Source organism: Cupressus sempervirens, chromosome 5 (genome assembly GCF_028749045.1).
Source record: "Cupressus sempervirens isolate cs-2001-9-10 chromosome 5, ASM2874904v1, whole genome shotgun sequence".
NCBI lineage: Eukaryota > Viridiplantae > Streptophyta > Pinopsida > Cupressales > Cupressaceae > Cupressus > Cupressus sempervirens.
Window position 1 is genome coordinate 924,028,208 of NC_143122.1, and position 25,374 is coordinate 924,053,581.

At 35.5% G+C, this 25,374-nt stretch overlaps 1 protein-coding gene across 1 annotated transcript in view; it reads left to right on the forward strand.

Moving 5' to 3' along the window:
- Positions 1-4,386: 4,386 nt before the first annotated feature.
- Positions 4,387-25,374, forward strand: part of MAK10 (MAK10 homolog) — a 93,344-nt gene continuing 72,356 nt past the window's right edge. Inside the window, exon 1 of the mRNA XM_089832927.1 lies at positions 4,387-4,697. Within this exon, the coding sequence (XP_089689053.1) occupies positions 4,598-4,697 (100 nt within the window). The 5' untranslated portion in view covers positions 4,387-4,597. The remainder of the gene's footprint in view (positions 4,698-25,374) is intronic.

A 25,374-nucleotide genomic window follows, 5' to 3' on the forward strand; every position in this document is an offset into this window, starting at 1 on the left:
CTTAGCTTGGTCATGGATTAGAGGTTATTCAACTTAAGTCACATGTGGCTCACATATGCCAAACTAGGCCAAATCCATTCAAGAATGGTTTACCAGGCAGGTCATGGTGGGTGGGATTTCACAAACACCATCCAGATTTGACAATAAGGACTGTAGAGGGTTTAGATAGGGATAGAGCAATGATGCTACGACCAAGTATTGTAGCAGATTTTTATGATAATTTGATGACATTGTATAATACTTATCATTATGAACCAACAAACATATGGAATTGTGATGAAATAGGGGTGCAAGTAGGCATAAATTGTGGCATGCGGGTGATTGCAAAGTCGAGTAGTAGAAGTGTGCCCCAAATATTATCTAAAAGCAGAGAATGGATCACAATATTGTGTTGTATAAATGCAGTAGGTCATAGCATACCAGGCTTTTATCTCTTCAAGGCAAAAAGAAATCTTAGAAATTACATTGCTAATTGTGAGTTAGGAGCTTGCATGGAAGCACAACCACATGCTTGGATGACAAAGGAACTATTCTTAAACTGGTTGCATCATTTTTCCAAATCTGTTCCAGGTGGCGCTTCACCTAAAAATAGGCACCTTCTCATATTTGATGGTTATGGTAGCCATGTTGCCTTAGCCAAAATTCAAGAGGCAAGATCTCTAGGCATAGATCTTCTTATGTTGCCTGCTCACACTAGTCATAAATTGCAACCTTTAGATGTAAGTGTCTTTTCTCCATTCAAGGGATATTTCAAATATGAAAGGTCAAAATGGATGGCCAAACATCCACACATAGAGATAAGGAGAACATAATTGGCAAAACTTGCAAGCAAAGCTTTCAAACTTGCCCTTGTGTCTGACAACATCACAGTTGGTTTTCGAAGGATTGGAATTTGGCCATTAGATAGGGATGCTCTTTGTAATGACGTGAATCCAAGTAATGCATTCAATGTAGAAGATGAAAATGATGTTGTAGGAATTACAAGCATCTTAAGTTTAGCTGGTTATGATGATGATGCTAGTGAACAATGTTTGACACAGATGGCAAAACAACAGATAGATGATTCAAATGAAAGCACAATTTCACCAACACATGTTAGCTAGACACAATATGAAAATGACCTGCACAATGAAATGAGTTTGCCAACACAAGTTTATCCACCTAGCTGGGTTAAAGAAGGAACAGAGAACTTACAACTATAGATTGATTTTGAAAATGAAGACATTTCACTAAGCATACCTTCTCCACCTTCACTGTCAAGATCAGAAATGGTTCATTATTATGCTGAAACAATAGACTGGGAAACTCCAAATGTAGAACATAAAAAAGATGAAGACGGTCAAGCTGAATAAAATCTGGATGCATTGAAGACATCTATAGCTATTGAGACAGAAGATGAACATTTTTTAAGCAGTAAGGGATCATTAAGAAAATTCTTGAAACTACCAATTGAAAGGGTTACAAAGAGATGCACTCCTTCTGATAATACTACTCTTAGATTGTGTAGGAAATCTCAAATACTTACATCTAATGAGTACATAATCTTGCAAGAGAAACAAGAAGAAAAGAAGGTTGAACTTCAAGAGTTGAAAGAAAGGAAGAAAAAATAGTTGGAAGCAAAGAAAATTAATCAAATTAAGCTGAGAAAGAGAAAACATGAGCAAAAACTTGAGAGAGAAATAATAAAATAGAGGAAGAAAGAGGAAAAGGAGCAACAACAAAAGGAGAGAGAGTTGAAAAAGAAAGAAAGACAATACTGCAAATTAGGAAAGATATCAAAAAAGAAAGTCAATAAGGGACTTGAAACTACTATTGGGTAGGGGAGTACTCCACTAACACCGTTGCTTGAACATCATCAAATTGTAAGAGACATATTCAACACTATATCCCCTGCATACCATAATATTAATGAGCTCCAGTTTGGTCCTGGTAGTAATTTAGAGTTGATTTCAAGAAGAGCAAGTCAACATAGTACTCCAACAACCCCCCTACCTGAGCATCACCAAATTTTGAGAGATATGTACAACATTCTAACTCCAACCTATGCTGCCCTTCACAACATCCAAGCTACTAATAGCCACAGTCCCCCTCACTCTCCAGCCAAACAACTCCATTTTTCTGGATTGTTAGATGAAAACATATTTGGCCATACAACTCCTATCACCCCACAGGTTGACTCATCTAGTCCAAACAATCCTATAATAGATAGTCTTGTGGAGGAACCAGAACCATTCCCTAGCTATATGGTGAACTAGTGATGTTTCTTTTATTTCCAACTATGTGATTTTTCTTAAACCATGCTTATTTTCCAATTTCCACAAGCTGAAATTTTATGGTGAACTAATGATGTTACTTCTGTTTCCAACTATATACATTTTCATAGACCATGCTTATTTTCCAATTTCCACAAGCTGGTCATGTTGTAATGTCAATATTTCAATGTACAGACTTATATGAATCTACACATTGCTATACTTGCTTTTGATGAAAATGTGCAACTTGCAGAAAATATGGTCATTTTCTAATATTGTAACAATTGGCCCTTCTATAGTACTTCTAATATCATGACCATACTTATTTTGCAATGCATACAAGTTGTCATTTTGTAATACTAATAACATTGTCATTATTTAACACACGAATATATCTATAATTGTAATATATATGTGATTCAATAAGGGGGAAATAAAAAAATTCCAATATAACATAAAATCTACGTGGATAATAAAATGGATATATTGTAGAAAGAAAGTTGCAAGATGTAGAAGCAATGGAAATAAAATTATAAAATAACCACATAATGCGAATTTAGGAGTTCAAAGAGAAACTAATAGTTAAAAAAAGGAATAGATGGGTCATTTCCCAGTAAGGTCTAACAAAGACCTTACCTTCTTGAGATGTGCCAAATCCCTTCAATTTATTTGTGTCCACAGATACATTTGCAAAAGCTGGTTCCAATAATAATTTGAAGAATCCCTACGCTCCCCCTATCACAAATACAGGCATTCAACATGCATGCAAATAAAAAATGACATTTGTATAAGAATCTTGAACCCCAACTTACCATCTTTTACAAAAGCAAACTGTTTGGCAATTTCTTCCAACCAGGGTTATCTTGAACATCCACAAAAAAATGAATTTGCTTGTGAAATAGAACAATGAAAGAGAAGACTGGTAAGTACAACATATGAGAGCCCTCTGAGCTAACATTTTAGATATCTTTGTGCTCCAAAATTGTAAAGAAATCTATAACATTATTTGAAGGAAAAATGGGTTTTAGCAAAATAAAGATCATGCTACCATTGAGGGCTCAAAGTCATTTACAACAGACTGTTATCAAACAACTACAACTATTTATTTAATACACAAAAATGGAAAACTTTCAAGATTTTATTTAATATTTATAATCATAAAACCCTCTTCCTTTCCTAATAGTAAGACCCACATTGAAAAGCCATGATTATATGGGATCAACAAATAAATGGTTTGAAGCTTATATTAAAAATGGGTTCTGCACAAAATCGTATCTAACTGCAGATCCCTAACCATTTTCTAAACTTGTCAATCTTTTGAAGTTGGCCATGGACTGTGGAACAACAATGAGCATCCCCTCCCCTTGAGACAAAAGCTGCGGAAAAAAATCAACATTGTGATACCAGACTAGACTGGTACCCGCTACCAATTCAAAAGGATTACATAATAAATCTGAAGAGAGACTTAAATAGGATGCTGTAACAGAGCTACCAGGCATGCCCTTTTTCTGATACTCGGTCCTTATATCCATAGAGTCTTGCGTCTGTCACATAAATTTCAACTATATCCACCAAAAAATGAATGGAAGGTTCTCCATTAGACAAGTGGCAGCGGCAATGAGTTTTCATCAAAGGAGCAGCCACGACAATGGGTTTCCATCAGAGGAATGGCAGCGACATCGTTGAGCAACAACGAGTGGCAAGCCGAAAATGCTTGCTTAGCATTAGGAAAAAGAATATAGGGTTAGGGTAAAACGAATTTAATGATTTTTTTTTTTGGTGATTAATTTTAGGCTTTTAATAATTGACGATATAATATTATTTGTGAGATTATTAGTTAGTTGGCAAGTGAATGGAGAACATTGTCATTTGAACATAAATGATATAGTGTGCAAGCAAAAATATTATATGTTCATATACGAGTGGCATATATTAAAATGTAACATGACAAAATGTACAAGTATTGGGTCTTGGTAAATTAACGATGAGGGCTTTTAATTGACTACGATAGGTAAGGGGTTCAAAAAATGAGAATTTGTATACCTTTTACTACAATCTATAAAATTGATATTAATTTTCATGGCCAGAAGTCCAAATCTTAGTTATAAGTACTTAACTAGGTAAAGAAGACGTCATTAAAAATTTAGCCAATTTTATTGTGTTACGATAGATTTTGAGAAGTCCAAAGTTAGGGTGAACGAGTACCAGGGCCTCTCCCCTAGAAACCATGCATCCTTGGCGAATATACACTTTATCTCCATCCATTTCATTTTCCGATTTTGTTTGTTAAATCAACAGAACGGCCGAGGCAAAAAGTTGAGCGAACTTCAGTGCACTGTTAAGCCATGGCGGCGCAAGGAGAGCGCAGTTCGACATCATGTTTCCCTGCCGGCGATCAAACGTTTTGGGCAGATATTTCACCACTGATCGAAGCCGTTAGCAGAGGTGAGGTTAAAATTGACAACCTGACAGGTTCTCCAGGGTTTTGTATTTCGTATTTCTTCATATTTTCCCTTACGCTTACGTTTTCTGCTGTTTATAATGTTACTTTGACGCGGGTTTTCTGTGAGGAATATGCAAACAATATCAATGATCTATATCTTATGTTACTGGTAGGGTTTAAGGGATTTAGTTTCAAATTTTTCTCAAGGATGTATTCTTATCGATATCGTTTTTTTTCCTTCTGAATTTTGCATTGCATCTTGGTCGAGGAAAATTTAAATGATAGGAAACACAAATGTTTTTCCTCCTAGGGATTTTTAGGGTTTCTAGGGATTTCTTAACCAAGATAATTTAAATTTCTCCTTTTTAAAAACCATTCCTTAAACTTTTAAAGATATTTTATGGCGGAATAATTTTTACATTTCATATCTAGATGTTTTTAATATTCCAGCGCCAAACGTGAGAATCACGTCGGTGTGCTGAGCCCTTGCAAATAGAAAATGCATGTTTAACGGTTTTTTAATGACTTCAGTTTTGTAGTTTTTACCGACTCTTCAGCAAAATAGTTTATATAATTGTCAATTTATCGAATATAATGTCTCATAAAGCATTAACAGACATACAGTGTGGACAAAATGAGCATAGCTTAATGTGATACCGTTCTCATTGCTCAAATAACCATCATTGCAGAATTTGCTTTTCAAATCTAATAGATAAGTTGTAAACTTAAATACATTATTATCCAGTGTTCTTGCTTTCTGATAGTACAACATGATTTATGATTTTGAACTAGCAAGGCCCAGGGTTCAACCACTATTTTATGCATATCCAAAACTCCACAGCAGAGGGTGTTCACAAATCACCAGAGACATCATTCAGCCAACCTGAGGTTTGCGCCTAGCAATAGGAATAATTGACACACTTCTGGGATCAGTAAAATGCAAAATCTTGCATCTTTGTGTCTGGAAGGAGGATATTCTGTCACCCAATCGCCCACTGGATTGAACCTACTTCTGATTAGAAAAGGTTCAAACATGTTTGTGTAGGGCACTGAATGTATCAACTTGTGATGAGCATTTCAAAAGGTTAAAGTCAATTCAATCTAAGAAGTTTAATCACGAAGACTGAAAAGGCTTCATCATGACAAAGTGTGCCATTTGCATTGTACAGTGTTTGATTCATTTTCTTTCACAAATTATCTTATATCTTCCAATTTTTATTGATTAGAGTCAATTCTGATGTGGGTATAGTCAGACTGAAATGTCCACAATAACTTTATCTCTAAAATACAAACATTTTTCATTTATGAAAGATAGTGTACAAAAACAGTGGTAGAAAATGAGGAGGTCCTGCCCCAGTTATATCAGAATCAATCAGCAAGTTTCAAAAACAAAAAAAATGATACAGGTTTGAACATCTAATATCACAAGAAAGAACCTATTACTTTATTGTTACAGTTAGCTTGTTCACGTCATAGGTGCCTAATGGGGACACTTTCTGGATCAACTATCATGTTCCACTTGGTCTCATGCATCTTCTTTACTTCTGTGTCCTTTGCTTCACTGTCATTCTTGGCGATCTGTTATTCCTCCAGGTACTTATTAATCTGATCCATTTCCTCTATGTTCAATTTATTCTTTCCAATGGGAAAGAAATGGGCAGAATTGATATCTGCAAGATAATAGTAAAATAGACAAGTTTGATGTTGAAATCAGTAAGGAGTCTTCTTTTGGACTGAATAATTTCTTCATAAATCCTTTTCAGTAAAGACAAAAAATTGCATTCTTAAAAACAAGTCAGGAACTTTTTAAAACAGCATGAAACTTATCCACATAACAAGCACAGATCTCTGCCCAAGTAAAACTGTAGTTTTTTTCAACAAACGGGCAGTCCAAACATCAAAGACCAAAGAGAAATGGTAAATTTGCTGTCAAAGAACAGATGCTCAAAAGTTTCAGTAATGTTACATCATTCACAAGCTCTAGTAGGCAGCCCATACAAATGCAGGGCATTATCAATAATAAGTTTTTTAAGCAAGAGTGGTGAACAAAACAGGTCTATATAGGTTCAACTGGTTTGCACCACGCGTGTTTCAGGATTTTAAGCCATTTAGAATCCAGTCAATTCAAATTGCAGACTTTATTGAGACAAGCATAGATGTCTTCCAAGTGAATGAGCAGAGTGTAGATCTTGTTGATTCTAATATCATTGAGTTTGGTGCCATCTTGTCATCTAATATACTCAAGCAGCTCTAAGTCACTTTTCATCTTCCCTGGAAACAAATACCCCAAGGTCCTGCTAATCAGTGTAAGTCTCTTTGCGTGCTGGATGTAACCCAAGCTTGGTACTTAGCTGCTCCCATGTTCTAATTTTTGCATGCTCTAAGATGTTTCGCAGAACAGTAATTCCAATAGAATCCCATAACTTTGCAGAACAGCCCTGGGTTAACGTCAATGACTTCCGATTGGAAACAAGGCCCCACCAAGTGGATCTGTTATCAATGATATGAGCAAGAGACTTATTCATTGCTGCCTCATTAATGACAAGATGTTTTACATGTGCCCATGCTTTCCACAAGGAGGCAAAGACCATGGAGCCACGAGTCTTCACCTCAAACTGGCCAAAGAGAGTATCTTGCAGATTAATAGGATACCCTAATTTGCCCTTTTTGGGTTTGGACAATCTCAAGTCATTCGTGACAAATACCATCCACGTTTCATCACCATAAATGACATTAAATATCCTTTTGAAGCTAAGGTCATACATTGAGTTTTCAAATCCTCTAAGCATAGTTTGTTAGAAAGTAAAGTCCACCCGCACAACTGAGTGGGGGGGGGGGAGGGTGGTGAATCAATAGTGAGCAAATTAAACTTTTATCCAACTTCAATAACCAAAATAATGGAGTATAACAGGAGATAAACTATACACAATTACACAATGATTTTTTGACTAAGGGAACCCTTGATCTAATAGAAAACCTTGGCCAAGATAGTACCCACAAGATAGTGTACTGATATAAATGTTCCTTGTGAAAGGACGTGACCCCGTTAGGAGCCAAATACAAAGCAATCAATACATCAATTCTTGTTAGATGACAAATCCCTGTTAGGAGACCTTGAACTCTTGTTAGAAGGCTCAAATCCTGTTAAAGGCTGATAGGAAGACAACTGAACCCACTGTCCAAATTGCTTCAGTCAATGATGAAGAGTAGATATTCAGGGTAACAAACCCAATAAGCTGAATTGACCAATACTCTCTATCTTTGCTCTCCTCTAATCAAATTTGCATCCACTGATCACATCCACACAATTACATGTGATATGATATGATATTACAACCAAGGAAAATATCTTTCCTTTATACTTTGTCTAAATAATTAATTAGGTCGGGTTGTTAAAGCTTCCCCAATGTAGAAATGACTATATAGGACCTCTCTAAGGCATAGATGCCTTTTAAAGATTCATTACAATTATTTCAATAATGTTCTCACACATTACAATACGATTAACACATCATCCAATAATGATCAACATGTTTCATCAATATAATTAACTGCTAGTAAAACGTATTGCATGTTTTACTCTGTGACCTCTTTAGTATAATCTCCAAGATAGGCTATCAAAAACATGTCTTCAATCATGATTCAAGCTCACTAACCTTAATTCCACCTTGCTGATAAGATACAACAAGGTTACCAACAACTATCTCTGACATAATTTTTGGCAAACCAGTTCGCTACCAGTCTTTCCCAAAAGAATTGCAACTCATCCAATAGTCAACATAAATATAAGTGAACATAGACGTAGCATCTATACTCATCCATGAATACAGTTCTAAGCTCACAAAGCTTAACTTGTTTTGTGTTAACTTTGCTAACTCAATAAACCTCTACGATGTACAAAATCTCTGTTTGTCATGAACTCAAACATATATGTTGTCATCAATGACAAACCTTGTCATTAATAAAACTCATCATCAGTATATTCAAGTGCCATCCAAACTTATAGTCCTAACATAGTTCTCCCTGATTTTTTGGAAGGCAATACCATGCCCAAGAGATACTGTGTCTCTTTCCATTAGCCTTATGATCTGGCTATGGAAACTCACTTAGAATCTTTTTGAGCTTGTTAAACTGAAAATTAGTAAAGATCCAAGCAGAAGAATGATATGTAGCAGGTGAACGTCAAAACTTTCCGAACCACTTGCACTCTCCCCACCAAAGAGAGAAGGTGGGTCTGCTCTAGCCTATTTCTCATGTTTCCTTTTAATTTTTTTGAACAACCATTCCCACATCTCTTAGAGAGGGAGAGACTAACAAAGAAATACCAAGTCATCCAACCACATTGTACTGGTTTTAACCATCCCCACCCTTTACAAGCTAACCAATTAGGAGGCCCACCGACCTCCCAAATTATGGTGGAGTTATGCGGAGCAATCTTAGACCCAAAGGCATCGTAGAAAATCGTTGACCTTTTAATTGTGTTGTCAAAGTTTCTTTTTGAGAGTTAAAGAAAAAGAGCAGTATCATCTAAAAATTGAGTATTAAGGAGCTGTTCTTTTTTGCAAAGCATGATCTCCTTTTAGTGGAGGGGAAATAAGGACTATTTTGAGTATATAATGAAGTGCATCTGTAGCAATTACAAACAAGGCAGGTGCAATAGGGCAGCCTTGACGAATGGAGCTTTGCAGAGTTATATGCTGTGATAGATCATCATTAACATCGATTATTGTGGATGGAGCTCTGTACAAAATTTTCATCCATTTCTATAACTTTGAAGGGAATCCAAAATCTTTCAACATGTCTATCACAAAGGACCGCTCAATGCTGGTATAAGCTTTGTCAAAGTCCAGAAGGATAATGGCCACATTCTGGCCATCTTGTTTAGCTCAAATTATACCTTCCCAACTATTTATTAGATTTTTAAGAATGTATCTCCATTTTATGAATCTAGTTTGTGTCACTGATACCACTATCTCTAGCACCTTCGGTGACCTTAGTGAGCCTCCTAGCCAAGATCTTGGCCAAAATTTTGCATGAAACATTTAAAAGTGTAATAGGTCTCCAGTTCCTTATGTGAGTCTTTTCTCCTCCTTAGGAATTTGCTTAATAATTATGTTGATATCCTCCCAAGGATCTGTTAGTAAAGGCAACATTATAGAATTCTAGGAGCTCCCTTCTAATCCAATCAATATTTTATTATAAAATTCTTCTGAGAGTTCTTCTAAGCCCGGGGACTTCGCACTGGCAATGGATTTAATAGTCTTTTCAATTTCTAAAACAAAGATGTCCTTGTCCAGGACCTTAGCATCCTCATGGCAACCCTTTTGGAAATCATCGTTTAGCAAAATTTCTGAGCTTTATTCTGTTTCCTACCCTGATCTGATGTAAAGAGGTTCTGAAAGAGCTAATGAAAGCATCTCTTTTAAAAGTTTAGATCACTTGAGCTCGGATGGCTATGATCTGTGAGAAATAAGGCCAATGCATTTTCTGTCTTGTTTACTTGATAAAGTGAAAAAGATATGTAAACCCCTATCTCCCTCCTTTAGCAAATTCATTTTAGCTCTGCTTTTTTGACCCTGAAATTTTTAGTTCTGAATTTTCCTATAGAGAGTCTTAGTTCTCACCGATTGGGCCTCTAATATATGATCCAAGCTATTGTTTCACATTTGTCCTTCCAGCATTAATAGTTCTTGTTGGAGAAGATTATCTATCTTGTTTATGTCAAGATATTTCTTCTTGCCTACAATTTGGAATAAATTTTTGCATACCTCCACTAGAGAGTTACAAACTTGAATAGGATTTTTGTTTATAGTGAGAGCTTTAGCAACACTAGTGTTTGTTTTAACGTCCAAGCTGTCCTCATCCTTGAGAAGGGAAATATAAAGCTTAAGATGAGGTCTGTGGCCATTGTTAGTTTGCAATTGTTTCTTTTAGAACCATCATCTTTGTAAATCTATACAAGGAGCTTTTGTACCCTCTATTTAATATAAGTTTAATATTCCGTAACAAGGTAATAGAGCAGGCCAATGAGCATTGTTAAGGTTTGGCTAATTTTTTAAAAGAAAATTTTGTAGCCCTCTGTACTTGGAATTTTGTCAATAATTTTATGAAAAACATTGTTGAAGAATTTTGTGGGTGTTTTATGTTTTCTCTAGTTGGGCTTTATTTCCAAGCCATTTTTCTCTTGTGGGATGCCGTTTTTGAGCTGCGATGGGTTCTTTGGTTTGCATGAATTTGAGAAGCTTTTTGTTGTTGCATTTTTGCAGTGGTTTCTTGTGTTTGTATTGATTATCTGTGCGTACATTCCTTGAGGTCCATGTGATTTTCCGTTGGCTGTTTTTATGGCCCGTGTTTTGCCATGCATATGTGTTCTGTGTATTCCTGTTTTGTGAGTGCATTTTTCCAACCAAGTCGTAGTGTGTCAAATTTTCAGCCTCTGTTTGAGGGTTTTAGCTGTGTCATTTTTTCGATCTTTTGTTTGCTCACAATAGCTCATGGCCTGCATCTCTATGTTTTTGCTTGTGCCCTTTTGTGTTCTCTCTATTGTTTGTGGGTGCTTGAGCTTGAGGGCTTCTCTTTGCATGTGAAGGCATGAAGGCTTTTTTACTTGCCCTTCTCGTCTTGTGCAACTTCTTTATGGCCATTACTTGTTCTTTTTTCATCCTACAAGAAGCTATACTATCTTTTTTCAGTTTGATGAGGTTTTTTTGCAACTTCTTTATGGCCATTACTTGTTCTTTTTTCACCCTACAAGAAGCTATACTATCTTTTTTCAGTTTGATGAGGTTTTTTTGCAGGTCTTCTGTGCCATTTTCTCATGAAGCAAAGGCCGTTCACATATGTCTTGGTTTCTGCCCTTAATTTTTTGGTTTGTTTTAAAATATTTTTGTCCTTATAAAATTAGATCACAGGTTATCTAATTTTTTGGAAAATTAAATCAGAGATTTTAGTAATGTTTTCTTTTAAAAATCGTGTGGGGTTTTAATAAATTTTTCCTTAATTTTTTTTGGTTGTGTTTTCATTTTTTTACCTCGAAATTTTTTTGTAGGTTTTGCATTTTTTTTTTGTTCGGTAAAAGGCCTAAGCCAAAACCTTTAATGAATTAATTACATGGTTTCTTTGATTAATCGGGGAGTTCTTAATCCATTTACATAGTTTATGAATATTGTGGGGGCATTCCCCCATTTGCATCATTAAGAGTTCCCATAGTGCATTCTTAATTTGATAATGGCCTTTGTAACTTTGGTATATGCTTTTTATGATTATGACTTCCCTTTATTGCTCTACATTTCCTTGCCTATCTCCGTAAAATGGCCTGCAAACATTACTTCTTGACCAAGATCATTGTTGGATTAACCAATTGAAAGATTTAATTCATAAGGTCACCCTTGAATTACCAGAGAGAATTTTAACAAAAAATCATTTAAGATTAAAAAAGAAAAAGACTAACTATAATCTTTGTTGTTTACTTATTAAAATATTTTTGCTGTCCTTAATTATATCTTGGAATGTATGACTTATCCTTGATTAATATCTTAATTTGGTGACTGTTTTAGGAAGAGGTACCGTCGAATATAGTCTTCTAGCTAGATGGTAGATTTTTAACTAATTAATAAAGGTATCTTTGATTATTATTTTAAGGTTATAAGTTTATAATGACTAATTTTCTAATGTCCATTTCCAAGCGAAGTTTTAGACCTTCGATCAAGGCTTCTAATTTTGCTAGATTAATAGAGAGTACCCCTAAGGGCTTCTCACTCAGAGAAAGAACCTTCTTTTTTATGAGAATTTTTGAGGTTATTATTTTCTACCTCTTTAATACATGCTTACACTTCACTGAGAAAGGAGGTTAAATTCAGACTTTTGTTAGCAAAAATTCTTCTATTCTTTTCCTTCCATATTTCCCATAGAACTATTCCATAAATAATTGTAGACCCTGGAATCCTCATGTTTGGGCCAACTATCAAGAAAATTTCTAAAGTTGACAGGAAAGGCTGTTGATCAATTAAACTTTTGAGATAACCATTCCCAATATTTTCTAGCAAAGGGGCATAGGAACAATAAATGCCTAGCCATCTTAGATTTGTTTTCACATAAAGAACATCTTGAGCTCCTTGCAAAGACCATCCTAGTAAACCTATCAGTCGTAAGGATTCCCTTTTGCAAAGCTGCCCAATGAAGGATAATTGCCTTGGGAAGACACACTGCGTCCCAACAAAGATTGAGGGAAATATCTATCTTTTTCCATTGGTGAGTTAATTATCGTTTCATATCCTCGTTTGACACTATTTCTCTCTCTTTGAGACATCCCTTATTAATTTATCCCTACTAGCTTTGTGAATAACATGTCTATTTCAAGATATTGTTCATAAATTTGCCTTTCTCGAGTTGATAGATTTGTTTATTCAAGAGATTTCCACTTTCAAACTCCATGTTGGTCATCATTAATAATTTGTTTGCAGTCGCTAACATGATATCGCCATAGATTTATTTGAGTATTGTTAATTTTAGCTGACAAGTTAAGGCTATCGAGTGGAGGAAGCCCATCCCATGAATCTTCCCAAAATAGAGCATCCTCACCTTGGTCAATGTCCCAAGTAAGATGATAGGATGTAAGGGGATAACAATGCATCATGAAATTCCAAGTGCTTGATCCTTTAGGCGGGTTTCTAGTTCGAAACAGAGATAAAGGATTTGAGCTATTCAAATATTTGTGAAATAAATTTTTAGCCCATTTACTATTGTATTCTTGATACATCCTCCAAATTAGTTTTGCTCCAAGAGCTTCATTTTGCCAGCATTAATTCTTTATGTCCAAACCTCCATATTCTTTAGGTTTGCATATACTTTCCCATTTGTTCAATGCTTGTTTGTTCTTCTCTGCAGGCCTTGCCGGAAGAGCTTCCATAACTTGCTGTTTAAGTTTCGTTTTACTCCCTTGGGAAGTGGAAGATATGACCTCTGTTATGTTGGAATGACATATAAAATTGTTTTAATTGTGGTTGTTTTCCCATCTTTAGTTAGCCATTTTCCTTTCCAACTTTCCATTTTTTTGGATATAAGATTACATGTTTTACTTTCTCTAGTACCCCTTTCCAATTGAATGCCAAGATCTTTACAAGGAAAAGTTCCTTTTCTGTATCCCATTGTATTACATATATTTCTTTCTATTTTGGGAGGAGTATTGAGAAAGAAAACCTTTGATTTGTTAGAATTTAATTTTTGTCTTGATGATCCCACATAAGTTCTAATTATATTTTTAAAGTTATAGGCCTCTTCCATTGTACTTTCCCTAGAAGGATGGTATCATCTGCGAATTGTTGTGTTATTTTAGGGACTTCCTCTGTTACACCGATTTCTCTAATTTTTACATCTGATTGAGCCTATTTTATGGCTCTGCCAGATGCTTTGGCGATTATGATAGAGGAAAGTAGAAATTGGGTCTCCTTGTCTAATACCTCTAGAAATGGTAAAGAAACCTTTAGGCAAGCCATTAATGAGGAGGGAAATTTTGGGAGTTGAGATATAGTTATATATTAAATTGATTCACCGGTGAGAGAAGCCAAAGGCTTCCATAGTTTTAAATAAAAATCTCCAATCTGCTTTATCGTAAGCCTTGTGAATGTCTAACTTCATTAGCATATACAGTTCCTTGCTGATTTGAACCAAATGTATTGGTTCTTGGATAATAATTATACCATAAAAGATTGAGCTACTCTGAATGGAGCTGGTTTGTAATTTAGAATTCAGTTTGGGCAATATTATTTTCAACCTATTTGCTAACCGGTGAGAGAAGCCAAAGGCTTCCATAGTTTTAAATAAAAATCTCCAATCTGCTTTATCGTAAGCCTTGTGAATGTCTAACTTCATTAGCATATACGGTTCCTTGCTGATTTGAACCAAATGTATTGGTTCTTGGATAATAATTATACCATAAAAGATTGAGCTACTCTGAATGGAGCTGGTTTGTAATTTAGAATTCAGTTTGGGTAATATTATTTTCAACCTATTTGCTAATGCTTAGAGAGTATTTTGTATTATTAATCTCAGCTAAGAGAGATTCCATATTTTTGGTTGCTTCAATAGCCTCCCATAGATCGTAGCCTAAAATATCCTAATATTTTTGAAAGAAAAAGGCTTGAAAGCCATCCGAACTCGGAGATTTATTTGTGTAAAGATAAAAAATGGCTTCTTTAATTTCTTCTAAGGTGAATTTCTTATTTAGATATTTGTTATCTTCTGCTGTTAATAATTTAGAAATTGTACTATTCAACTTGTTTTGAGCTATTAGATTAGATGATTCAAAATTATTTAAAATATCAGTGTAATAATTAACGAAAACTTTTGCTATTCAGCTTGGATTTTCTATTTCATTTCCATCGTTGTCCTTGATTTTCACAATTCTATTTATGTTCCTTCTATTAAGAGCATAGTAATAATGAGAATCGTCATGAAATTGTTGGTTTGACAATTCGATTCATGGTTCCCAATTTATTTTGAATTGGTGTACCAGATCAGTGATTTCATTGCACGAGTCGTCGATTCATGCGTTTCTTGCAAAAAAAGGCCAAAATCACCTTTGTAAATCGCGGAAAATCAACCGTGTAGGTAGGCAAAAAGTCAAGTCAAATTTTAATATAAACACATATTTTTTTAATGTTTTTTTTGCCTTTCATCTTTGTTTTAACCCTAAAGGGCCTTTTAATTGTTTAGCATGACTAGAAGAGAGGAAAAGTGAGAGAGAAGAAGAGAAAACAAAAACCATGGCAAAGGAGGTAGCTAGAGCACATTCAAGTACTAGCATACACACATGTGCATGCACAGATACCAGCCCTAGTGATGTTGTTCATGAGCCCATCTTACATACGGGGGCTATGGCTTAGCAGTCTTCTAGGACCTACCTTAGATGCCTTTGTAGAATGTAGGCGGGATACTCAAAGGCTAAGCCTATGACCGAGGTTGAGGATGATGAGGCTTGAGCTAGAGCCTCGTTTTTTCATTTTGTTTACAGATACTGATAGACATACCTTTCATGGATCTTCATCTTACATACATTTATGATTTGATGTCTTATGGATCTTCATTTTACATATATCCTATGATTTGACTCATTATGATCCTATGATTTCTATTTACTTCAGCTACAATTTACATTTTACGTGTAACGTAGTTATGTATGTGATGTAATAATCATTTATGTTCCATGTTTATGTATGTTAGCTTCTATTTGATGATGTTATAGTGTGTTTAAGTTATATTCAATAAAGGGTGCATGAAATAAGTTTTAAGTTGTTAAAATCTCTAAATTTCAAAGGTGGCTAATTTGATTTCGATTCATGGTTGATTTGCTATTCGTTTCAGCCTTGCCAATTCCGATTGGATTCCAATTCTCATTACTTTGGTTAAAGAGTGCTGTTGTAATTTTTTTGTGTGTTTTTGTCCCCTTTTGTTAACCATGTTTCACGTGATTTCTGTTTCCAATTTATTACATTTTTTTAGTTAGAATGTTTTCCTGTTTTGGGAGAAGTTCTTTTTCCCTAATATAATTATCATTATCCATTCCTACTTTTATAATTTCTTCATTAAGCTTTTTTAGTTCTTTATTATCTAATTTTTCTGTAAATATGTTGTGTGTTTTTGTCCCCTTCTGTTAACCATGTTTCACGTGATTTCTGTTTCCAATTTATTACATTTTTTTAGCTAGAATGTTTTCCTGTTTTGGGAGTTATTTTTCCCTAATATAATTATCGTTATCCATTCCTACTTTTATAATTTCTTCATTAAGCTTTTTTAGTTCTTTATTCAAAACATTTTTGACCCTTCAACTTTACTCTCAAGTTGAGGATTTCCTCCCACGTTATTGCTTTGTTTTCCACATTTTGGATGGACTATGCCATCCCTGTTTATTGCAATGCCTAAATTATCTAGATTGCTATTTACATTATGCATACTGATTGCTATAGATGCATCTTGTTTTACTGCCTCATCTTCTCTTAACTCTTGCATTATTGTGTCACTTATTCTACAATCTACATCTTTGGCTTTGATATTCAAATGCTCAATTTGATCTTCATGCACTTTCTCATTTTTATAGCCTAGTATACTTTCCGATGTTGTGTGAACTCCATGCTCCTCCTAACATTGGATTGTTTCTGCCACATTCTCCTCCATTCTATCTTTTTTCCCATACATTGAAAACTTCATCCTGACTAATTGTCCCACAATTCCTTATAAGAGTGTACTTCTAGTGGAATGTGATTAAGATTTCTCTCCTTAATTCCTTCCACCTCTTGATTATTAATTAGTTTGTTGTCATCCTCAAATGGGTTTCTTCCTCTTATTGGAGTTTGCTAGAGCTTGTAAAGTTTCCTTTTTCCTTTTGCTCTTTTTGGGTTTTCCATCTGTCCATCTGTTGCTATTGCGGGTATACAACTCTTAGTCTTACAGCCATCTATGTTTTCCCTTGCTAAAACATCCATATTTATTTTATCCTTGCAATTGTTGGGGTTTGTTTTTCAATTTTAACTTCATTTATCCCCTCTCCTTTTCAATATATGAATATGCATTAATTCTACTGGCAATTTTTTGAAGACCATTCATGTTGGTATGTCTAATTGAAAAGCTGCTTCCCCATTGAAATTTGGTGACCATTTGATAAAATTTACATAATATCCTTTATAAAAAGATAAAGGGCCAGAAACAAATTCATCCTTAATTTCTTTATCTTTGCATTGTAAGAAAGATAAATTATTTGAAAGTGGAGTGATACTCACCTGGTCTTTGCATAGTTTCTTTAACCAATTTAGCATCCTTGGTTTTGGGACCATTCCAATGGGCAAAGATGCCCAATGTTTTGCATTGATGCCATTGATCTTCATTGCATTTATTATTAATGATTACTATCTTATCCTTGATATTTTGATTTATATCGGACTGCTTCACATGTTTGTCTGCAATACTGCCTTTGGTTTTTTCTCCCAAATTGTGTTTGCTTTGTGCCATTATATTCGTATCTTTATTTTGGCTAGGAAACATTTTTCTCTTGTTGTGATAACCATTAGATCTCAATCCTTGTCCATCACTTCGATTGGATCTTAATTTATTTGGGAAAGATTCATCATTCTTAGTGGGTTATGTAAGGTTAAGGTTTGTTCTGGTGAAAACCTATTCTGGAGTCATCCTGGGAGTTCTTTTCTTGATTCATTCTTTCCGTCCTTGCTGATATAGATTGAAAAGCCTCTAACTGTGATGGGAGTGGGCGTTTGGTTGGTAAAATGTAACCTGGGTCTTTTTTCCATTTATTCTTGACTATTGGAGTCCATTTGTTTGACTGATCATTATTTCTAAATTTAATATGATTTAGGTTACACTCCTTGTTGTTGCTTCATGTTCCTCCTGGATCCTTCTGTTCTTGGCAATGGAAATCTGTTTTATTTCTACTTGAATAAGTTTTGGCATAGTTGGATTGTGCAAAATGGTTTATTTGTTCTTCAACTGAAGGTAACTTGGATGAGTTTTGAATTCTTGATCCTGATATCTTGAAATTTGATTCGCTGTGTATACCCGGGGGTTGATTCCTTTTTCCTTTCATTAGAATCTGCTTTTATTCCATAGCAAGATCTTCTTTCAGATTGGAACATTGTGGATTTTTAATTCACGTGTCTCTAGCTGGAGCAATTGACATGTGAAGGTTTTTTGATTGCGTCGAATTCTTATTGCCAATAGTTGGCAAGATCTTATTTTTTTTAGGCCTTCTTTCTACTCTAATCCAACCCTCCTTTTCGAGTGTATCCTTGCTCGCTCCATACCACATCTGATCCGTTTGCGGAAGAGGGAGATGTATTCTCCTCTGTGGTGGAAGATATTTGGTTTGGGTGCTGCCATTCTTTCCATCATGATCAGTTTTATCAAAAGATGCCCTAGCTTAAACTTCAAATCTTTCTACAGGTCAGATTGGTTACTCTGTTTTTAGCTGTATTAAATATTGCTTGACCATATTTGTTGTTCACAAAATGTGACACCTGTTTCTTCAACTGAAGGTAACTTGGATGAGTTTTGAATTCTTGATCCTGATATCTTGAAATTTGATTCGCTGTGTATACCCGGGGGTTGCTTCCTTTTTTCTTTCATTAGAATCTGCTTTTATTCCATAGCAAGATCTTTCAGATTGGAACATTGTGGATTTTTAATTCATGTGTCTCTAGCTGGAGCAATTGACATGTGAAGGTTTTTGATTGTGTCGAATTCTTATTGCCAATAGTTGGCAAGATCTTATTTTTTTTAGGCCTTCTACTCTAATCCAACCCTCCTTTTCGAGTGTATCCTTGCTCGCTCCATACCACATCTGATCCGTTTGCGGAAGAGGGAGATGTATTCTCCTCTGTGGTGGAAGATATTTGGTTTGAGTGCTGCCATTCTTTCCATCATGATCAGTTTTATCAAAATATGCCCTAGCTTAAACTTGAAATCTTTCTACAGGTCAGATTGGTTACTCTGTTTTTAGCTGTATTAAATATTGCTTGACCATATTTGTTGTTCACAAAATGTGACACCTGTTTCGCATATCTGATATTTTTAGAGAATGCATCATTTTCGTTGAAATAAAAAACAGAGTAATTCACAGGTTTCACTGGAAATGCAAAGTTCGCATTTTGAACTGGCGCAGAGAAGTTTGCCATTTCATTATACGCAAACTTAGTTTATTACGTTGTATAACAAATTGAAAATTTATAGGGCTTGTTTGCTACATGCAGGTTGAAAATCATAATTAAGGCCAAACAATCAACATAGTAATGAATTATGTAGGTTCACTTCGAATTACTCATATCAAATCTGGAAAACACTTTGTTCTCTGATAATTTTAGGATTGTTGTTAATTTTAAATCTTTAGTTTTCCTCCTAATAATGGTCAAATAAATGAATGATGAAATGAAAAGATTTTTAATATCTATTGTATTTTGAAATCAATGATGTTTAGATATTTTGTATGACACTACTATTTCAACTTACATTTGCTTATATTGTTATTAGATTTTGTTCATATGGATTTAACATATAAGCACAGGGATATTGACTTAGATTTTAAATGAATAAAAAATTTACTGCTAGGGCATAAATACTTCTACGATTCTCAGAAAATCATCAATTTAATGGCTTAAATTTTTCTAAATCCAAAGCTTTTCGAATTAAGAACGAGTACCTGCTTCTATGGCGAATATTTTTTGCAGAAATTGCAGTCACAAAACCATTAAGAGTGCGCTTTGATTTTGTTCCAAGTTGTATCTTTGGTTAAGAAACTACTATGGGAATCCAGTGATAAGTGTGTGTGACGGAAATTGTTCCCGGAAACCTCAAGCCTTCAAATTCAACATTCACAATGTGATATAGTTTGCCACTTCGCTGATTGAATTGCAGTGTGGAATTTTCCAGAACTTTTCTCAAATTAAAAGAATTAGGTTTTCTTTAGTCTGCTAAAATTATTCCTTGGATGGTTACTCCAATAATTTTCCGGTCTTTTCGTATAGTTGCTATCAATGTTAAGGTTCTATGATGTGTACAAGCACACTTTATCCATGTTTTCATATGAATCTACTATTAATATTGTCGTCCCCACTACCGTCCCCTGCCCTGGGAAAAGAAATCCGTCCTGGATACCTGTTTCTCTGTCCCCTATTCCCCATGTTTTGGAGACTTGGGGTAACATATGGTTTACTAGACTGTTGTGTCCATAGGTAATATTTTGTTTCATTAGTTGCAATAAAACCTATAACAGTAGCTTAAAAAACCTAGAACAGATCCCAGATAGTGATCTCTGGAATGTGAACTCCTTTTCATGTTAGCTGCTGGTGAGCGCAGGCTCATCTGCTTTATTAGTCTTGCATGAGAAGAAAGAGGAGCATATTTGTTGGATAGCACGAGCAAAATCACCAGAAAACAGAGCAAGCTTTCCATAGAACAGTTTAATTAGGGATGCCTTTTCCACTACAGTAAGCCTACAGAATAATTCATTCAGTTTGGAGTCTGAACAATTAATAATTTCTGAATGCGTCTTCTCAGAATGGGTCATGAACACCTGTAATCCATTCTGAACCATAAATGTGGATGTGTTCTGTGAGGTCATGCTAATCTGGTTTTGTGGTAGACCAGAGTATAGGTGTAGAAATAAAAGTGCAAGTCGTATCTTTGACCCTGCAGGTTGGCAGGATCATGCTCTAATACCATTTGTAATGTTCCTTTTGGGGATATTACCATAGTTGTCGGATCTGGATTAGGTTATGCTAATCTGGTTTTGCGGTAGACCAGAGTATAGGTGCAGAAATAAAAAGTGCAAGTCATGTCTTTAACCCCGCAGGTTGGCAGGATCATGCTCCAATACCATTTGTGATGTCCCTTTTGGGGATATTACCATAGTTGTCGGATGAAATATCCCCAATATATATTTACCCGATTTCTTTCTCAAAATAATATTCAGAACATAAACATATGAAGTTGCATGATAAACCAATAATATAAAACTGTAGATTCTCATAAAATACCTTGAAATATGCTATTGCATTATACATCAGCAATACAATAACCAGCATTCAAAAGTCCAATCTTAAACATAGTTTTATAGTTAGATTGGAATACTAAGAAAGAACCTGTAAGCATACGCGAGACACCTGATGTGACGTCTCTACGAACAATGGGTTTGTGTCCACTGTCTTCCGACACGAGTGTTTACGTCCTCCCGCTAGATGAAAGCCGAAGCTTCCGAATAATTCTTGCAAGAGAGAAACTGAGATCTGAATCATAAACCAAGCCTTCTCCAAATGAACGAGTCTCCCCTTTTAATCCTCAAAGTTGGGACTCTTCTACTCCCTATCTTTTCATCTGATCTCTCCTTGTCACTTTTAGCCCACTTTATAATATTAAATTGACCTCTTATAATTTTAATTCACGCTCTCATAGTCAATTTTAATATTATATGAATATGTCTTTAAATTTTCTAATGTCCCAAAAGGGGACATTACAGTGGATTTGGATTAGGATTCGTGCTGATCTAGCAGGATTCGTGTATTTCTTTTATTTTTGTGCATACACACACACACACGAATCCCTATGAATCACGATGGGAAAAAAATTCACGAATCCACGGATCTGGTTCACGTGCTCGAATTGGATTTGGATCCCGATCTGGGCAGGGTTCTTATTTTTACCTTGTGGATGTGGCCGGATTCACGGACTGCAAATCCAATACATAAGGTAAAAACACAAATCCTATGAGAATCTCCTCAAATCCATGAGCTTCCAGCACAAATGATTTAGTTTTAGAATTATGTGTACTTCTTTTATTTTTGTGTGTATATACACACACACGAACCCCTATGAATCATAATGGGAAAAAAAATTCACGAATCCACGGATCTGGTTTGCGTGCCTGAATTGGATTTGGATCCTGAATCGGCAACTAAGGATATCACTATAATTTGTTCTAAATCCCAGTCTCAATTAAAATAATAATTATGCTACATTGAAGAACACAAATTTACCCATTGGAAAACCTATTAAAAGAGGATCCTAGTCTACGTCATGCACAATCTTAGTCACTAGAAATTGACATTACATCATAAAATCATGATGATATATATCCTACTAATCCTTAGTAAACACCATGATATCTATAAACAAATTTCATGCTAAAATCCCACATTCACAATAGTCAATTCAAAGTAGATTACTATAATAGTCTCATTAGGGAATTTTTGAAGCATTTGAAAATAGCAGTCTCAAGTTTGGTACCCTTGTATTACAAGAGCATGGAAGGCGGGCCACCCTTCCATCCCTCCATTCAATTTGAAGGCTGGCCGTCCATGATTAGTCCTCGCAGCCCATGATGTGTAAACACTGATGGGCAACATGTTTGATAAGAGTACGGAGACTACCTCCATCCACCAAGCCCGAGAAGATACACCTCATGGTCCACAAAGCTTAACCCACTATGAGTGGCATACTTGATGGCTGGTATGTTGGATCTTCACCTCCCATGAATTTGAAAAGTTATTGGCTTTCCTGTTTGCAACCATTTCTCTATATTCTGAAGGGATTATTATAGGAATCTTCAATAGCATGTTTGTATTAGGTAGAGCATTAGGATTACTCAATAATTTTGCAAGCATCTCTATTTGAGGAACACATAGGCAGAGATCAGTAATTCTATATTTATCAGATTCTTCTCTTAAATAGAATTGGTGCTAAATCAGTTATAGTTCTGATTTAATTCTTTTTCTGATCATTTTCATTGATCATTTCCTTTTTGACTCTTCCATAGATGCCTTTCTTGGATGAATTGTTATTCCTTTTATATCTCCTGTTTGGAGTGAGTCATATTTTTAAGGTGAGTGAGTCACATCCTTCCTTTTGTAAGGGTTATATCCCTTCACAAATGGGTTGCTACTTCTTTATTAATTCACCGCTAATGATACCTTTTAACTAATCTTAGTCAGCCCTTTTCTTTGAACCTTAGTTACCGAATGCTCTCCTGGATCCCCAGATGTGGATGCAAAGGCGGGTGCTCTCTTGGAGTGCACAAGAAGCACATCAACACCCTGTGGATGCTCTGTGGATGTGCTGGGCATCAAGAGAGCCTCCCCTAGCATCTGGATGCATCCAAGGCCTAGGACGCCAAACAAATGCCCAAAAGCAATTTCTTTTCATTTTTCACTTAAAAAGTTTAAACCAATATTTACCCTTCACAAGCTGCGGCCTACTCAGCTTCAAAATGCTTAGACTATCTCTTGATGAAGCATCCACCCTCTGATGATCGGGTGTTTCTGGAACCACAAGGACTTTGAAATCTGCCAAAGAAAGTTCCATTGTAGATGACCTTCATTTGTAGAACCTGAGATGAATTCCTCAAAAGAAGGAAACTTGTTCACAACTTTTAATCCTCGCACCTTGTTACATTAGATGCACTTAAAGTTGATAGGATCTTTCTACGATCAAACTGTTATTACTATTTCTAGTTTTGAGTTTCATTCAAAGTTGCATCACCTCACAATTTCAGTGGATCACCTTCATTCTCAGTTTAAGTTTTGTTATGTTTTCTCTCTTCCCCCTTTTCTCATTAAGTTAAGTTCAAGTTTTAAGAAGTGATTCAAGGGAAGCCGACCCTTTATATCGAAGGTTGATCCTCTTTATGGCATATCCACAAGCCAAGGATCATCCCATGTTTCACTAGATTGCTGAAAGTTAAGCTTCAGCACAAGGGTGCAATCTAAGTGACAACAGTTTTTGGCACACCCGGTGGGACGAGATTTAAGCTTTATATGTCCATTGGTTATCTATTTGAGATCTTCATTCATTGAGAATTTTGGTGTAATTCTCAGTAAAATTAGTCTTTTGAGGCATTCATCCAACACCATGGCGACTCTATGTGCATCTACTGGTTTCAAGGAGTTACAGTGCTAGCACGTGTAAAGATCTTTTTGATCTTTTGTGTTTCTTCAAGATTTCTATGAAGTTGTATTCTAAAGTACCTTAACATGGATTCCCTTCTTAGAGATGCTTATTACTGCCCCCCACATTATGAGAATGAATATGATTTAAGGGCTCTCATACACTCTCCAGAGTGGGAGGTGCTTCGGGCCTGGTTTGAGGAAGATCTTGTAAGAAGGTTGGCTATTGCAAATGAAGAGATGATTCTTAAGCTTTCTCAAGTGCAAGCAGTTGAAGTGCAAAAGCCTCCAAAGAGAAAGTTTGCTAGCTTTAGGCAGGGCACTCTTCCACTTTTTCAAAAGGCAACACAAGAGCAACATGAAGAAGAGATGAAGATTTTATGTTCATAGGAGAAGATAGAGCCATTTTCAGACCACCAGGGTACAAGTGTTGTAGAGCACAACATCTCAAGGCTAATTCCTTTAGCCCAATATCATCAAGAGGATGTCCCATAAGGCATCTAGCTCTACAACAAATCAGCATGTTGCCCCCAATTATGCTTACTTTTGAGCACGAAGGTTACCATAAAAAAGAGGAGCAAGTGTATCTTGCTCAACAAGAGAATGTCCTAGTACTGAAGTGTTTCTTTTTCCTTAGCATTGGGAAGTATTTCAAATCGCTGCATTATGTCTTTCATGCATGTTGATATGTTTAGCTACCCATATTCATGAAAGGGACAATCCACTTGTTAGAAAGGGAAACTACTTAAATCAATCAATAAATGGATGTATTTGAGAATTTTGATGATTGATTAGCATAGGATAGGATAGGGCTGTGTTTTAGTTTTCCATAAATGCTGGAGCACAATCTCATACTGATAAATGCTGGAGCACAATCTCACAATGATCCTTGGAAGTCAGGTCCTGTAGTTACTTAGTCAAAAACTCTTTTTACCCAAGGATGCCTATCAAACTCACTCTGAATCTTACATCAATCTTTTGCTTTTCTAGTGATAAGTCTATACTTCCTCATGATGCACTCAAGAGTAGGCCCATCAAAATCATGGATTCACACAGATGTATTTCTAGACTCTCTTTGAGTATGAATCTTCTAAGCTCTTGCATTGCCTTCGAAGAAGTGTCATACTCCCTCTTAATGTAGAAGGATACTCATAATCTCAATCATCAAAGATATTTGCTTCAAGAGCCTCACCTTATCCAGCCTTATCACAACTTCTTTTAAGCAACTGTCATAAGCTGCCGA